This window comes from Apus apus, chromosome 1 (assembly GCF_020740795.1).
Source record: "Apus apus isolate bApuApu2 chromosome 1, bApuApu2.pri.cur, whole genome shotgun sequence".
NCBI lineage: Eukaryota > Metazoa > Chordata > Aves > Apodiformes > Apodidae > Apus > Apus apus.
Window position 1 is genome coordinate 71416419 of NC_067282.1, and position 18207 is coordinate 71434625.

Consider the following 18207-nt stretch of genomic DNA (forward strand, 5'->3'; position numbering starts at 1 on the left):
TGGCCAAGTCAGCACTGAGAAGGGCAGTCAAGGCATCCTGGCCCAGGGCTTTGACTCAATACCATGTGTCCATTTTCCTGCACAGTGAGCAGCTGGAAGGTCAGAGTCCACGATGCAGCCTTTTGTACACAGGCCCCATTTACATCTTTTAAAACTCACCATGTTCTGGAAACCTGGGCGACAGGTACTTCTGATGTCAGGATAATGGCTGTGCCAAATGCATGGCATTTGAAGTTCACAAGCAGAAGCACGCTCTCAGGCTGTTGAAAGCCAAGTATGCATCCTCTCAGATCAGGCTACAAAGGCAACTTCAAAAGTATGCTTACAAAGGAGCCAGCAGAAATTCAAAAATGAAAGAATAATTAGGGGCTGGAAAACTCACAGGAGACAAGAATAGAAAGATGGAGAGTGCTTAGATTGGGGAGGAACCGCAGAAGAAAGACTTGATAAAATAATTAGAGGCATAAAGAAGATGACAGGAGGCACCTGTCCTCCATTCCTTGTAACATACGAGGGCTACCCCATTAAAATAACAGAATTCAGGTATTGTATGAAGCTAACACAAACAGCTGAACTCATATAACCATTGCAACCATCTGGAAGACAAACAAAACTGTGTGATGTGAGGTTTAGTCAGACCAGAAGATACTAGTGAGGAGAGCAATGCCAAACAGTGGAAGATTAATTCCCTGCAAGCTCCTTCCTTGTCCCCTCTTTAGAAGCATCCAATCCTGGCAGCTGACTCCAGTCAGTCTCAGGACCAGCTCAGCTTAACAAGTGCAAACTCCCAAAAATCCCTGCCTAATCACAGGAATAGAGTCAAAGACTCTGAGCCAAAAAGGGAAGGAAAACCTGAACAATTTCTAGCAAGGCCACCACCAGACAGGATATGCGGCTGCCCTAGGAGACAGGTCTCTGGATGAAGAACCACAGGTCACCCACCACCATCCTGTGACACCTCTCTCAGACCTCAAACACCAGCAAGGATGTCACTTCAGCTGGCCAGACAGATTTATTTATTTTTCTTCACAAAAATGCGAATTGTTTTTAAGCTTTTAACCAATACATTGAGTTTTATTCTTTAAAAAGGAATATTTTTGCTGGTGATTTTGTGTTAACTGGAAGAGTCCAAACAACATTCCTCTCAAGTCCAGTTTGCCAGATAGCAGTAGGACGAATCAAGACAGGCAGTCACCAAAATGCTCTCCTAAAACTTGGAGGCCAACCAAGCACTGGTTCCACTCACTGTAAACACTGCACAGGCACCCAGTGAGAAATCCAGCCAGCTGTAAAGCCGTTTCAGTACCTGAATATCAGCAGCAAAATTCACTACAGAATGATCCTAGCAGAGGCCTGTAAAATTCAATAGTAACTGCAAACACAATGATTCTTTATTTGTCCTAGACAAAATTACACACAACAACTGCCAAATTATCCTTGTGCTTTGCTTTAATTAAATAATCCAGCTCATTTAATATGTAATAAATTCATTAGGCTTTGGGTTTTTTTTAAATTACAAGATCAAGCATATTTTAACAGAATTCATTCAAATACTGTGCCTTAGAGGCTGATCATTTCACAGTTCTGTAAACACATCGTACACTGTGCAGTCTGACCTTTGAAGGGTTTGATTTGGTGGATTCATACCAGCTTCCACCACATGTTTCAGAAAGCAGCTTGCAACAGCAGCTCTAGAACAGAACACAGGAGGATGGTGCTGCTCACAGGTCTGCTGCAGGCCCTTGCCAAAGCTGCAGAGCTTCGTGTCAGAGCTCCAGGTCCTGCAGGTCTCCCCAGCTTGGCCCAATTTTCACTTTAACATCCAGTTTTACTGAGAGTTGGATGGCGTTTTCCATCTCATGCTTGACAATCTGAGCAACCTACGAGAAAAGGCAAGACATCAGATGCAAACATAACTTTAGTGCTCCATTTTTCAGCCAATAGCTGGAGTGCCCAGACCACTAGAGTCCTCTCCTGTGTTTATGTGCACTTACCACTGATGGGAATGCAAAAAAACAGTTTATTCCTGATTAGGGTTCATGGATGGAGAAACTGTGTCAAGCCAGTAACATTTTATCAGCACAGAGTAGTGAATGGTTCCACACTGTTTAAGACTACTTAGAAAAGAGGCAAGATTAGGTTTCCAGTAAATATTTGCAGGTCCTGCAGAGTCTCTTCTTTCACCCAACTGCATGATTCTGAGTGTTTCATGGAGTCTGTTCTGCAAATTCAATGTACTGAAAGCAAGACACACACCAAATACACCAGAGGCAAAGAGCAGTGTTCCTTCTTGTTGTGTTGGGACGGGGACCTCTGTGAAGCTCTAACTACAAATCCCTGGGAAAGGGGATCACATTCACTGCAGGCGCTAGAAATACTGCTGGGTTCACCCTCACTATTTTGTTGAGGCAACTCCAACATCTGCTGCCCTCCTAAGGTATTTCTAAAACAACACTCATTTCAGTATGCAGTTAAGGGACCACAACACATTTTTGCCTGTGTCCTTTTGGATTGTAAGAGATGGATTTTTTTTTTCCTGATTGTAAATATTTGCCCTGGATAAAGGGACTGTCTTTCCTACCCCAAGACCCACACAGAGTCCAGCCTGTCCTGATTGCTTATTTGAATGAATCTTTCAATCCACACCCATCTCACAAACATTTCCACAGCAGAACAAAAAGAAGCTTTGAGTTTATTGGAATTTTTCATCTCAACTAGAGGACACTGTGTCAGCATGGGAACTTTTCAAGCTTTGTGACCCTTCCATGCATTTCCATCATTCTCTCACAGGTACCCACAATAGAAACGCCTCCACAGTTTTTACTGGGAAACAGAGGAGGGGATTTGAGGAGAACAAAGCACTAGAGTTTACAATAGCATTAAGAACAAGGAGGAAGATTTTGTCTTCCAAAATCCTACACCCTTACATACTACATTTCAAAATTATCTTGATAGCCTAGAAAAATGATCCTATGATATAGGATGTAATTCAGCACAGAGAAGTACAAAGAAGCAGCATAGAGAACTAAGATAGAAATAATATACTGTTCATAAATAGGATGAAAAATAACTGCCTGGGCAGGAAAAGAATGGGGTTATCAGAGATTAAACACTGAGTAGGGCTTAAGCAAGGCACACTGTTGTGAGAAAGAAAGCAAATGCAATTCTGGAACATAGAAAATGTTGCTCGTGACACGTAGATAAATTTTTCACTCTATTCAAATCACTGAAGCCTTCATCAAGTTTGGAGTTCAGTATTTCAAAAGAAACGTGAACCACACAGAGGGAGATTCTCTGAGAACAGTCACAGGTCCAGCTCACAGTGAGGAACACTAAATGAAGGCTGCTGCACCTAGAACAAGGTTTGGCAGCTACAGGGGAGACACAAAAACCTGTGTGAGGATCCTGGGGAAGCTGCTGGGATGAAATGGAGCCATACACCAAGTCCCTGACCTGGGGGGCTTTGGCTCTGAATTTCTCATGCATTAAGCAAACAGCCCTGTTTCCAGAGTTCTGAGTGGTCAGCTAAAACAAGCCTGGAGAAGAACTGGCCGTCTTAAAAACACAGATGTGGTGATACTGGGAATAAACAAGCATTTTAAAAGCATCTAGCCTTTGATTCCTAATCTAGTCTATACCTTTATGTTCCTACCTGACTCCTTGTTGCCAAGGTCAGCTCAACAAGATAGGAGATCAAGCCTCCTTCTGCCACCTTTGGCAATATTATCAGAGTCTTGGTATTGTGATAAGCTCTGAAAGCTCCCGACCTTCACTTTGACATTCTGCATAGGCTAGGAAAGCCCTGGTGCCCCAAGTATTTCACACCTTTAGCACAAGAAAAAACAGGCATTACCCCAATGTCACTGAATGATCAATAGTGTTGTTTCTCTTACAAACCATTTGAAAGGATATTCTAACTGGAACACAAATTCCTAGATAACCAGAAATATATTTTTAGTTTTCTTTTGTGCACTTTAGCAGCTGAAAATAAGCTAGAGTCAGGATCAAGCATGTGACCAAACTAACTTGTCAGAATAAAAATTGCTGTTGCAGCTGAGAAACACATAATTTGCAGTATAATAAAAGTTTAGCGCCAGCAAGATGAAAAAAAACCCCTCACCAATAAAGAAACCAATAAATGTTTTTTGTCTTTTTTTCTTTACGAAAAGGTTTACTGTAGCTCAAAAGGACTAATTAATTTAGGCCCTACTCTGAGTGGGGGCTTAAGAGGGAGAGACGTCAAGACATCCTTTCCAATTTTGATCTTTCCACTATAGGGTAATTATAACGGTGCATCTGAAAGGACAGCAGGCAATATTACCATACAAAGTTATCCTTTCTGGCCCTAAAAACAATAACAAAAGGAGAAAAAGTACCTTGCTGTCTCAGCTAGACAGAAATCCTTGAAAAATAAGCAAATCTGGCACTCACAGGGGAAGTCTGAGTCTAGGAAATACGCCTTGTGTACTTAAGCTGTTTTAAGTGACTGCCCAGAAGATCTGTGGACATAAATATATTGGAAGGCAGTTAGGCTGGTGATAACTTCCCTTGAAGTTGAAGACGTTGATGAAAAAATACAATAAAATAAATAATAAGAAAATGCACTCACTTGGCCCCAGTTCTTCTGGAGACATCGTGGTAACTTGGTGTCAGTGTCTAAAGATGTAAAAGCCAATACTCAGGGGGTATCAGTTTTCTACAGAAAGAAAATTAGGAGCCTTTTCATCTCTAAACTAGCCTGCCTGGATTGAAGCAGCAGATCTCTGAACAGAGTTGGCAAAACAAACTGAGGCTTGAGCTGAGATTCAAGGGAGAAATGTTACATCTTTTGTTCTTGATGAAATTGTAAAAGAGGTGCTAAGGTCAGTCAGTATTGCTGAAAGGTCTCTCAGACTAGGGGTTACTACTCACCATCAGAAACCAGCCTTTTGTCATTAAAGATGTGTATGCACAGAACTGAAGTGGGAGAAAGACATTCCCGAGCTGCGGAAGCACCCTCTGTGGGCTTGAGCTCAGGACTTGGGAAAACACTAAGTTGCCAACATCCAGCTAAAATGCTTGCTACTGAAAACTGTCACGCAGACACCACAGTGCCCAGGTGCAGGAGTGCACCTCTACCACGTGCCATCTACCATGCTGCTGACCAGCACCGTAACACTCCTGCCAGAAGGCCAAGTAGGCAGGGAATGAGGAAACAAGTACAAAAAGGAAGGAATTCCTCCTTTCCCTGCACAGAGTACAAACCAGAGCTGTAACAATACATGTCCTGAGTTAGGCATCAAAAGACCCAAGTGTAAATAGGAAGGAAAGATACATACAAACAAGGAGAAAGTTCCCCCTACTCCTGACAACAATATTCAGCTATTTCACTCATCAAGTCTTGAAGAGAAGTTGCAGGTACTGCTGTTCCAAGCAGTAAAGCACACATTGGAAAAATGAACTTGAGTCTGAAAAGAAAGGGATCAAGAATATAAACATTGTTTTTCATCCAATTTAACATCATCTCACAGACCTTTTTGCACACAATGAGAGAAGATCCAGGGAGGAGAAGCTGAGCCCCGAGAAGGAGGACCTGTTTCAAACAAATAGCTGAATTCGGTAGATAGCTGAAAAATCATTTGTGCTGCCATACCTGGATGACATCATTCTCTGCAACTTCATAGAGGAGCTCATCATGGAGTTGGAGGATAAAGAAACCTCCACTGGTGGGACGTAACATCCCTCTGTTTCTCTTCCTCACTAACGTTCCTGCACAGGTGAAGAGCACAGTTCATTAGACTCCATTAGGCAAAGGCACGTTTTCTGTACTTAAAAAGCCCTCAGACATTCCTAATGCTGAGAAAAAGAACACAAGGAACTTCACAATGAGAAAGCCCAAGCCTACAGATAAAACCACAAAACGTTGCTATTCCATCAATATTTGTACAGCTACTGAGGGAAAAATGTTAATGAGAAGCATTTCAGATATAAACATTTCAGCCTTACATTAGAAAGATTTGAATCAGAACAGAAACAGGAGACAGTTGCATCTCCTGAACCATCTGTTTCAAAAGTAAATTTGAAACAAAATCTTGTCGAGTTCAATCAGAAATTGGTTTATAACATTCTAGCAATGAATTAGGATTCTGCTTTTCTTCCAAAATAATTTCAATGGCTAGTCTATAAAGGCAGTAAAAGCCTCCCCCAGATGCAGTTATCTGAAACTGTAGCTACTACTCCTGATTGAAAATAAGGAAAGAAAGAAAGAAAAAAAGAGCAGTTTTTGAATAAACAAATAAGCAGATGACAGAAACAGGGTCCTGGTAGGCCCTGCCTGACAAAAATAGAACAAACAAAAAGCTTTTTTAAAAAAATAAACCCACACAACCTCACACATTAGAGGCTCAAAAGTTCCTCAGGTTAGCTAACAGGAGGACCCCAGATCACAGCTACAGGAAGGGTTTCTCAACATCACTGGTTCCTCACACAAGCCTCACATCAGAGCAGCAACGGTGAAGAAGCCACACGAGGCAGGATGCTGATGGCACAGGCATTTCTAACTTGCTGAAAGATAATTCCTCCCAGTTGCTGAAACAGCTCATATCATAAGACGAAAAATGTCCCAAATGCATCTACTCACTTTCCTACAACTACACTGGCCAAAGGTCAGCAGCTGCTGCTCCTGCAGGGGGTGTGAAGTTCTGCCAAGCACGTGCCTTCTACCCATAACAGACCTCTGAATATTGTCTTTCTAAAATAAGCCTCCCTGACATATTTTTAGAGGTGCAGCAATTAATTATTTAGTTTTCCTTCTGAATCCTACATATATTAAGCCCTCTCAACCCTCTTCATATTAAGACAGCTTCATATTTCAGGTCAAAGCATATGAACTATCAAAGAAATACAGCACTCTGTCCCTTAAGTCATCTTTCTAAAAATATATGACTGATGAATGAAGCACTGATCACTTTATGCTAAAAAAAAAAAAAATAAAAAAAAAATCCTTTGTAGAACTCCTGTGGGAATGAGCAACCCAGCACAGCTTTGCTATCTGTAGCCAGAAGAAATGTATGCTTCACGTAATACTCTTGTGGAGGCTGTGTACATCAAATTCTAGTCAACAAGTTCCAGACTTAATTCTAACCAAAAATTGTATTTCTGGAACTAGAAGTTGTTCCACTCTTTTCACTGCCTTTGAAACCAGAGTATCTGCTCAGCTTTTTCCCTTCTACTTTTGAATAATCCTGTGGTGGCATCACAGACCCAATCACCTACGAACTTCCACTGCCAACGTTTGCAAGATCTGCTTTGAGGCAACTGGGGCTTCTGATCTGATCACAGCATTTGCTTTAATTTTTGTGTTGAGCAGACATTCTCCCCCCTACCTTAGGATTTTTATTCCCATTAAACACAGGCTTACCACTGCCAGGAAATAAAATGTCTCCCACCCCTATCCCCAAGGCCCCAACCTTTCTTTTTCTTTTAAATTAGTAACACTGCAAGTTTCACCCTGATGTGCAAGGAAGAGGCAAGCATACCAGCCTTATCTCTCTGGAAGGAGCTCTCCAGATGTCCATGGGACTTGATCACAGAGGAGAAAGCTTCCAGGCATCTCTGAATGTTCACAGTGGCTGTTTTCACAATGTCTGCAGCAGATCCCTGAACGGTTGTGTTCACAGCCTGTCGCTCTGCCTAAAAAGAGAGAGTTGTTCTCAAAATCTACCACAAAAATAAATCAAATCCAGCATGCCACATGTACTTTATTAAAAATAATAAACACGTGGCCAAATACAGGCATAGCAAAACCTCCAGATAAAGAGTTTGTTACATCTGCCTGAAAGAGATGTTATAGACTAGTTTAGACACAAAATTTCTCCAGGTGACTGAAAAAAACAGGAGTTCCACAAATTTTAAATTAATTAATATCAAGGGTTGTAACCTGCAAGAGGCACAAACCACAGGAAGAAGCAAATATACATGGTAACATTTCATGAGGAGCAGTAAAATCTCGAGTTAATCCAAGTAACATAAGACACTTCTGCTTATCTTCAAAACCATCAGGAATGGATAAACAAAAGCAAGAAGCAGGACTTCATAGACTAATAATCGGGTTTGCTGTACTAAACCCAGACTACCAGAGCATGACAGTTGTGCAAAACCACACCAGACCACACTAGGACACAATGACTTTTCTTTTTCCACTCAAGCAACCTCTCTACTAATCTCCTCCTCAGACAAGAAAACTATTCAAAGGTTCTTCTTTCTTTGACTAGAGCTAAAACATATGCAAAAAGTTACGAGGAAGCTGCAATGAAAGTGAAGATAAGTCATTAAGTGGTCTTTAATATGATTTTAAAGAATAAATCAAAGTTGAACAGAAGATGCATCTACAAAGCTTCCCACTGAAGTATCCTTCAGATTAAATAGTCAAATCATCTCAAAAGTTTTTGGAAATTCTCCTTGTTTCCTTTTCAACTACTTGGGAGTATAAACTCCTCCACCTCCTCCCTCAAGTCTTTAATTCCACAAAACCTGATCCAGCTCCCTGCTGAGAAGTATAAGGCTTCCTCCCCACAGAAATGTACCAACTTCTCCCCTGGCAGTCAATTCACACTTACTGAAGTAGAGTCTATGACAGATGTGTCCAAAATGACCTTGAAAAAAATAATGCCAGTGCAAAGGCGTGTATTAGTAAATATTTATCTGACAAGTTTGAGAATTTTTATTTGAGAAGAAATAAGAAAACGAACAAATACCCAGTAATACAAGACTTAAACATCTGTTCAAGTGCTGACAGCATGTAACATACAAAGATTGCTGAGTGGGAGCAACTCAGCCTGAAGAGTTAAAGTACATCACTGCGTGGAGGCTTTTTAAAATTGTGTCCACTTATTTCAATAAATTACTCACTCCAGTTCCAATGTGGGAGTTCTGAAGTGAGGTTAGCACAGTGATGACAGCTGTACACCCAGTCACAGAAGACTTATATCAAGCAGACCACAACAAAAGCTCTGTTATTCAGAGAACAACCGAGGGAACAATGAACTACATGAGAAGTGGAAGGTCATGATGAAGGTGGCTCACACACCCTGTAAAACTGCAGATAAAAATATGCAAAGAAATTTAATGCTTATATTAAGTCACTAAGGTAGTACACTCAACATACATGTGCTTTACTGTAGGGGTTTGGATCATTGATAGCTGGCAGGTATCTCCGTCTTCCCAGGATGGTCTGCACAAACCCGTCTTTTCTGCAGCTCCTTACTGTCTCCCTCAGGAATTTCTGAATCCCTGTGAAAGGAAAGAAAATTTTTGCTAATACAGCTGATGCTCTGTGCTGACTTCTCCCTAGGGGCACTGAAAGCAGTCTGGGACACCCAAGCAGCACACAGGTAATGCTTTCAATTTCCTAGACCCTGTCAGTGGACAAGGGCACATAATCACTCATTCAGCCTATTCTCAGCTCTGCTGGGAAACCTATTAAGACTTTTGAGGTGGAAGAGAGTGCAGAGTGTCAGGACATCTGGCTGTGCATGAGGAGGCAGGAAGTCCATTCTGCACAGCATCCAGGCAGAGAGAATCATACTCGTATTACTGGTAATGGAGAGGTCACAGCCTCAACCAGCACTGGGAAGGCACGTAGTAGGAAGGGAGTAAGCTGAAAGCAGAATTCAGAGCCCTTGATGCCTCAGGCTGCCTGACTTCAGAGTGTGTCACTTCAGATTCTAGGATGAAAGAAACTCAACCCCCTGCACTTTGCTAGGGAAGGAGTGCATCCACTGAGGGTGTTAAAAAGAAACTTAGGTTGAAGAAAGGTGAGACAGGGAAAAGTCCCTTTCACTGTAAATTCAGGAAATGACTGCACTAAAGTGGGAAAAGTTAACTTCAGACAGTTTCTTTCCAAGGTTTACAAAATATAAAGCATAAAAGGAGCTCTTCAAGATCAAGACCGACAGCATTAATCAGTTCATTAGGTATGTAATTTAGCATGTCAGCCAGGCAATACATGTAAGTGAAAATTCCTAAATGAAGTTACAATATGAGGTACACTGCAGAGTTTGTATGTCTGCATGTGTAGCAAAAGGGAGGAAGCAGGAAGTTATTTCTAATGGTCATTAAGGAGACACTATCCAAAAATCACTGCAGCCTAAACAGACTCTTAACAGGACACCATTTCTCAGCATCTGTCTCCCAAAGAAACTAACCCTGAATCTTCAGAAGATAATTTTCCATCTAATTTCCAAGTTTTATGATTAGAGCTAGCTGCCTCTCAGCCCATTTGCCCTCCATTCATTTTCTGATTGCAGCTCTACTCTCTCTACAGCTTTCCTAAAAATTAACATGCTTCTTAGAAATCTAACAGCGTCACTTTACAAAATATGGGAGAGCTGCTCTGAGCAGCTGGTTAAAAATGTAAAGGTTATATGCAAAACAGTTTAAAATTCAATGAAAGCAAAAGATGAGAACAGAGGAGAGAAACGGTTCTATTTAAAAATTCTAAGTGTGGTCTAAAGCTGTCTAAAGTTGCATATCCTTTAAAGTTATGTGTTTTAATAAACTAAACTGTGTTTCTTATTCAGAAAGTTAAGAGCTTTAAAATGAATCCCCAGGGCTCATTAATTAATTTCTTTAAACCAATAAAATAATTACTGTAATAAGCAAATAACAAGGTCCTAAAAATTAATAAAACCGCGTGTAAAGTAAAAGATTATGGAGTATCAAAACACTGTGTTTGTGCACAGGACTTTTTCAAAATGCAAAGCTTTTTCAAGGAGTAGTAGAGGGCTGAGTCAAACTTAGGATTTGAAGAGACATGGAGAGAAAGGATTAAAACCAACAACAACCACCACATCCCAAACAGCCATATCCAAACCTGTGTATCTTGATTTGAAGGATTCAATGTAATTGGCAGCTTCATTTTCATCAATCTCCATCTGCTCGCCTAATGATTTTGCTCCAATTCCATAGATGATTCCATAGCAAATCTGCCAGAGGACATTATGAAGAACCACAACCATATGGTGAGCCAGCCAGCCAGCCATACAGAGAGAGCAGAGCCAAAACAAAATGTGATTCACTGGAAAACAAGTGTATAGAAGCAAGGGCAAGCATTCAAGAAGAGAGACTACCTCTGAGTCCAAGCCATTCCTGCTGCTTTTCTCCACCCTCATCCCTCAAAACCCAGGTAACTCCAGCTGAAAAGTATTGAGAGGGGGAGGACATACAAACTACTGAGCAATCACGGATGAACCCAAACAGAAAACCATGTAATTGTGACTCCCTGAAGCTTTGAACACTGAACCTTCCTGCCCAGAAAGCTGCTGCTTAATTTTTTTTTCTAAAAATTACCTGTTTAGCTTGTTGCCTGGTCCTTTCTCCAACATTTTCAGGATTAACCATTTTCCATTCTGCTGCAATGCTCTTAAAGACATCAGTACCCCCATTCAAGGCTTGAATGAGTCGACAGTCACGAGACAAATGAGCAAGGATCCTCAGTTCAAGTTGAGAGTAATCAGCAGCCAAGATTAACCCACCTGAAGTCAAGTTAGCAGAAATCATTATTTCATAGATTACTCCAACAACATCCTTGCCAACATCCCAGCAAGAAAGACTAAAGTTGTCCTTTTACCTCCTGATCTGAAAGTTTTTCACAGCCATTTCTACCAGACAAAATCTTGCCTGTTTCTCCAATGCCCAGGCTTTCCACCCAGTCCCTAACATCTGAAATCTATTAAAAAGTCACAGACAAGTATCTGTCCAAGTCTCTGTGCAGAAGGCTAGCACCTGATAGGAATGATCAGCACAGGGATCAGATCAGCAAACTTGAACTAAGCCAGGGCAGGCAACATGAGAATAGACATCTGGATAGAAAGAACACTAGATGAAGTGCAATTTGTATATTAAGAGCTGCCTAAGTATATCTCTCTAAAAAACATACATTCTTAGAGAGAAAACGAAGGTGTGAACATTTGAATTTTAACATCTGAACACTTGCCCCAGCTGAAATACTCTCCTTTACAGTTTTATGAATAATTTTTAGGGAATGCTAAGTACTGCATTAGTTTTCCAGTTAGACTGTTTGGTCAGATATATATTATCATCAATTCTGAACCCTCCATTAGCTGTAGGATTTGTTGTTAACTATATTCTTAACAATTAGCTGGCACAGAGCAGGATCTGGGCATTACCTGGGAAGGGAACAAAAGCGTGCCTCATGCTAACAGAAAATGGTACTCCTCTTTCTTTGGATCTGTCTTCAGCCTGAACCTTTAGGCCATTAAGCAAAATACTGGAAGGCTTTCTACATCTGTGGAGACAAAGAATGACTGTTCACCAATTTCTAAAACACTAAAAGATGCATAATTATTTTTTTGCCACAGAGAAGCAGTGAAAACAAGTGAGACACTAGCCTCTATTCCACTCTTCTGAACAATCCCCATCTACATTTGACCATAGGGAAATTGGACAGAGGCCTCATGTACACCTGAAGGGATTTTTTGACTCTGAACAGATTTGGGAATAAATCTTCCAAGTATATTCAGGGTTTAGTCCAGAAAACAGGTAATTCCACTCCAAAATAGGTAAGATGAATGGCCCCAGGTCTGTGATGGGTGCACCCCAGAAAGACAGCAAAGGAGTCCTACAGTAATCCTAAAAATTCAACACCCCACCTTGACTGCCAAGTCTTCTCTCAACATCACTCTCATATACAGTGGTGCCTATACCAGCCCATACCTAGCAGAGACAGAAAAGATTTCCCCCACATCAGCCTCATGACTGCATACACACAGACACACAAGTAAGCCTGTAAAAACAGGAGATATTGCAGAAGACATAAAATACTGTTCATTTCATCTCTACAGACTGAGCAAAAAAACTGCCTCAAAAAGCAACCAGGTTTTGTTTTTCCAGAAAGCCAGAAGTTTACAGAGGCATCAGGTGCTCTGTCACTTCTCAGGGCTTGCTTAGCTCTCCTGTTCCACGAAGTCTTGAAGCTGCAGACGGAATTGTATCCCTAAGAGTATCCGGGGAACAGTGCACAGCTGTGACACCATTCACACCTCCTCCTCCCATCAGCGCCAGTCTACCAACCAGCCTGTTGCGTTCTCCACTAAAAGTTCAGTCAAAGGCCTTTATAAGTCCTTGATACCTGGCTCAGGGATTTGAGCAATTTCTTTATTAGAACGAAAAGGTATCTCTGAGATCAAGACTACTTTCAGCAAAGCAAAGCACAGAAAAGGCATCATGCTCTCTTCCCTTGTGCATTCTCTTTTCTTCTTATACCTTGTCATTTCAGGGATGATAGGGATCAAGGAGATTAAAAATAGCACCAAAAATAGTAGAAAGAAATTTTCAAAAGAAATAAAGGTGAGGGAAAACATACGGGAACTGTACAGAATCACACTGTCCAGCAGAAGTTTCCAGTTTAGTTGAATGAGTAAGGGCTTTATACCATGATCTAATTTAGCTACACTCGTTCAGTCCAAAGCTTCTTACAAAAAGAGGAAGGAGTAGTAACAGTAATTACTAAGATAAAAGACAGTTTGGACCAAAGTTTGAAGGGCCTATCAGTCTTAGACTGCATGACAGCTTCTTTTGTGCCAGCAGTCACTTCTGAACTATTATCCTAAAACAGCAGCTGCTTACTAAGAATGTAGACTCAAAAAGCCAGCCTGAGAAACAGACCTCTCGAAGTTCAGCACTTACTTCATTCCTTTGATGGGCTGCTTCTCTATAGGGAAGAACCTAAGAGCCCAGACCACTCTTCAACCATCCTGCAAAGCTGCTGCAAGCCTGAGCACTGCCAGACCTATTTCTCTGAACATTTCTGCCTCCATGGCTAGCCCTGGTTCTTCTGAAGAGAGATGGGCAAGATCCTGCTACTCCTGAGTTTTCTTCCCATAACCTACTTGAGGCACAAGGATGTTAGACACATGGTGGTAGGAACAGACTGATAGGCCAAAAAACGTCTGAAATTTCTCATATCTTGCTATGGGAAAAAGGATTATAAAAGTAACATAGGTGACACGTGTGGGACAAGAACCTGAATGAAAAGCATGATGTACTCCTAAAGCTCACAAGCTAGATGCTAAAAGATCCACCCTGATATTTCACTAGATTTCCTGCTTTTTTGGCATTAGCATGTAATACTGTCAAAATAGGGTGTTTGGTTAGCAGAAACCAGATTAAGAAATCTTTTTCTGCTACCTGGTAGCTTTTGCAGGATCACTATCACAACATGAAATTGTTAACAAAGAATGAAAAATATGTTCAACCATGTTGCCTTAAACAGGGAACTGCATAGCATAAAAACAGATAAACTTGCTTCTACTTTTTCCACAATAGCGTCTTTCAGAACCTCTCACAAAGTCAAACTAGATCCTAACTACATTTTAGTTACTTTTCACACTCAGGCTTTTCATCCAACAGTTGGGAGCATAATGATAATCTCACTGTAGGGTTTCATAAAGAATTTCAAAAAACAAGTGGCTACATGGACCACATACTGTTAGTATCATTAGGTCTTTCATGTGTCACTGATTTTTAGATATTTATTCCCCTGAAACTGTAAGAGAAACACTGAGTAACGAGTCACACTGATGAGACAGCAGCCACAGGTGAAGTCATAAAAGAGAAGTTTGACAACTTGACCACATTAAGATGAGAAGAGTAGGCAGAGGCTTTGCCAAGATCCTCCTACCTGCCCCCAGAAACAGCACGAGAATTAACGTTTCCATGGGCGCGGGGGGGTGGGCTTTCTTCAATCACAGTTGGCATTTCAATCTCAAAATCTCTTGGCACGTTCTGGATATTTGGCTCTGTGAAGGTTATTCGACCTGAGAAGGAAGACAAGGCAGAACTAAATAAGGATCCAAAAGGAGACTCTGAAGTTAAAACAGCTGAACACACACCCGCTTCTCTAAAAAATGTGGGGTTAGGGATTTGAGCTGAAGAGGACACAACCACTGAGAAACCTGAAGAAAAGGAAAAATAATTTGGGTTTAATGGGCTTCAGATGGTTCCCTTGCAGCATCTCTGTATCACTAATAAGAAACTCCCAAATCCAGAATCTGCTCGGGGGTCAGAGATTTACATGCTAATTTGTGCAAGAAATGAGTAATACTGCTCAGTGAACACAAAAGCTGTTTTAACACATCTAGACTTTTAGACAGATTAATATGAAATAGGAAATAGAAATATCTCTGTATTTTCACTTGGTTGAAGTAGAGCACAGCCTTGATTTCCTGTCTTTTCCCCACAGAAAACCTGCCCACACACACAAAGCAGGAAAAAAAAATAAATCCATAAGAATTGAGGATTTTGGACATTCTTTTTTACCTGTAGCTGTGTGAGTCTGTGACACTGGATACACCCTTTCCATTCCCAGTGCAGAATTCAATCGCTTTTCCCTCTGTAGTGGAAACACCACTTTAGTAATGGCATTGTTGATCCTCCTCCACTCCAGTATCAGCCCTGGCAATGGGTGAAGTGCCTTTAACTTCTCCAAAACATCCTTGTGGGAAGAAAAGGGCACAACTATAATTAACTGCATGGAAATCTTTATAAATAAAGTTTTTGCAGTTCTGCAGGTAAAAGTGACTCCTTCACCCAGTGAGCTTCCAGTGTCACCACCTTAAAATTATATGGATATACCCTCCACTAACACCACCTGCACCATGAGACACAGCTGCAGTTTTATTACATACAAGAAGGCAATCACTTCTTTTTGGACTTTTGCAACCTCTTACTCTGCACCAACCAGTAAATCACCTGAAATTATCAAATAGAGCATCACTTGCCATAGGTCCCCTACGTTGTCTCCTCTTGCCCAGCGTTAATGTTCCTCCTCCATCTTCTTGCATATTTTTCTCCCTGCTCTCTCCTATTCATACACTAGGAACACATAAAATGAAGCCCTCGACCATGGTCCTTGAAAGACAAAGCTGATCACTAGCAATCAAATCCTTTCAGTTAAATCAGAAATATGAAGGGACTAACAAGTATTTCAAAAAACAGTGGCATGCAAACATTTCTCAAAAGAACAATTCTTGTATGCAGCAGGCAGCTGCAACCTCATCCTGCTGTATCATAAAAGGAGGAAATCCTTTCTGCTTCTTGCTCCCTGCTCAGGCACCACCACTGCACTTACGTCTTCATTCCCACTTGAGTTTTGGAAATCAATACTTGTCTTCCAAGCACCGACTACACTGAACAAGGGGAAACTAAGAAAACAACATAGATTAATGAGTCCTGGAAACAGGGAACATATATATCTGCTAATATCACTTGTTTGGCAAGAGCATCCTTTAGCCTGCAGCAGTTGGTATTTATGCAGCTCCACGGTATTTATCAACTGGCAAGTATGTCAATAGCCTCTGCATATATACAAGCTTTTGATATACTAAATTTGAAAGCCATCAGAGCAGCCATTCTGCAGACAAATTCTCTGAAGCACAAAATACAGGTAGTACCAGACAGAGAAAATAATGTATTTAATCACCATGGTATTTCAGTATCTTTCAAGCTGATGTTGAATTATTCTTCTACTACTGGCTTTACAAAATTATTGTGCTATTTTGGTCTTACATGTGGTTTGGGAAATCAAATTCTGCCTGACTTATTCTTACTGAATCCTGCTACTTATAGTCATGTCCTCACTACACTCAGGCTTTAGGAGAGTAGGACGACTTAATTCTCTAATAGAGAAGGCAGAATCCAGTTTGAGTTTCCAGAATTATTGGAGGAGCAAAAAGGGAGTTAAAATTTACATTAATTTAAGTCAGCATACTTAACTCCAATGTATCCAAGCAGCAGATGTGTGAAGTAAGAGGGAGTTATTTCTACAGTCACTTTCCGACTAGAATCAGGCTTTACTGTACCTTGGTTGTACTAAACTGCTTGCTCAGCCTAACTCTGTTTCCTTTAGCATTTGATCTTCTGGTGTAACCCAGAGTTTTCTTGTTCCCTTGAACGTTCACATCTCCATTTTGTGGTAACTTCAGTTCCAGGAACAAAACCTGAAAAAGGCCAGCATTTAAAATCAGTTTCTACACACTTCTCCCGGGAGAAAACAAAAAGCAATTGAGAACTTAAACAGCTTGTTTCAACCAAAGGCTAGTACAAATGCTTCAGGTAATTAAAAAGCTGATTAAAGAGATCTGTTCTCAAAGTCATTCCTCCCCATTTTAATTAACTACAAACTGCAATCTAAAATCTCATTTTCAAAACACTGAAAGTTTGAGTTCAGAGGTATGCTTTTAGAAAAGTTAATTAACTCCATCCAATAAGTGAGGTCAGCGCTGACAGTCAACTGTAATAAAACATGGAGTTAAGATGACTAAAAGTGGGAAGAACATTGCTTAAAAAACAAGAGGAACGTAAGGAGCAGGCTTCCGAGCAACATGAATGGCATAGAAGGAGGTGGTCACAAGTACCTTTTATAAAATAGTCAGAATATTTTTTTTTCTAACAAATTGCCAAGAACTGGAAAATTAAGTATATGCTCACTTGTTGACAGAACAGATTTCTTAATTTTTCATTCTTTCCTTTTATGTAGCATGATACACTATTTAGCAACGATTGTTTCACTTCACAGCTGGCAAAGGGAACAGAAGCTTTTCTCTTGCACATTTATGCAGAACTAGTTTTACTGACACAAAATTAGAGGGGTAAAGCTCTACTAACCCACACAAGGTACTTCACAGGATTTCTAACAAAATTTCCATATGAGAAACGAGTTTATGTAGTACAGAAAACAGCATTTAAGAAAACTTTCCTTCCCCCTTTTTCATGAAGCAGAGTGAAATTGGAACTGAGCATTATTTCTTGAATTCTCATTAAGACTACTGTTACCAAGCAAAACTTCTGCTTTTGCAACAGAGGAATATTTCTGTGGAATTTCTTTTAGTGACACTGCTTGCAAATCTTTACTATTTCCATATAAAGTATAGATCCTTAGCAAGAAATTAATGGGGAAAAAAGCATGCACAACAATTAGAATCTATTCCTACAATTCCATGTATTGTACATGTAAAAATATAGCAAAGTCCTTTAGGAATAAAATTATTGCTAATTTACACAGAAATCTGTTTCTTATGCTTTAAAAAATCAGTTCTATACAGGTTCTTAAAAACAGACATTAATTGATTCAAAGCTTTTAAATCAGTCTTTCCTCCTCTTTCGTATCTGTTTAGGGACATGGGTAGCAATGCAAATTAATCAGTACAA

At 40.4% G+C, this 18207-nt stretch overlaps 1 protein-coding gene across 1 annotated transcript in view; it reads right to left on the bottom strand.

Annotated features, from left to right (window-relative positions):
• Window positions 1–1356: 1356 nt before the first annotated feature.
• The window catches only part of POLQ (DNA polymerase theta), a 50590-nt gene continuing 33739 nt past the window's right edge, over window positions 1357–18207 (bottom strand). Inside the window, exons 20-29 of the mRNA XM_051611719.1 lie at window positions 16860–16997; window positions 15319–15493; window positions 14681–14816; window positions 12168–12286; window positions 11329–11513; window positions 10853–10964; window positions 9146–9270; window positions 7518–7671; window positions 5633–5748; window positions 1357–1880 (exon numbers count right to left, since the gene is read on the bottom strand). Of these exons, the coding sequence (XP_051467679.1) occupies window positions 1767–1880; window positions 5633–5748; window positions 7518–7671; window positions 9146–9270; window positions 10853–10964; window positions 11329–11513; window positions 12168–12286; window positions 14681–14816; window positions 15319–15493; window positions 16860–16997 (1374 nt within the window). The 3' untranslated portion in view covers window positions 1357–1766. The remainder of the gene's footprint in view (window positions 1881–5632; window positions 5749–7517; window positions 7672–9145; window positions 9271–10852; window positions 10965–11328; window positions 11514–12167; window positions 12287–14680; window positions 14817–15318; window positions 15494–16859; window positions 16998–18207) is intronic.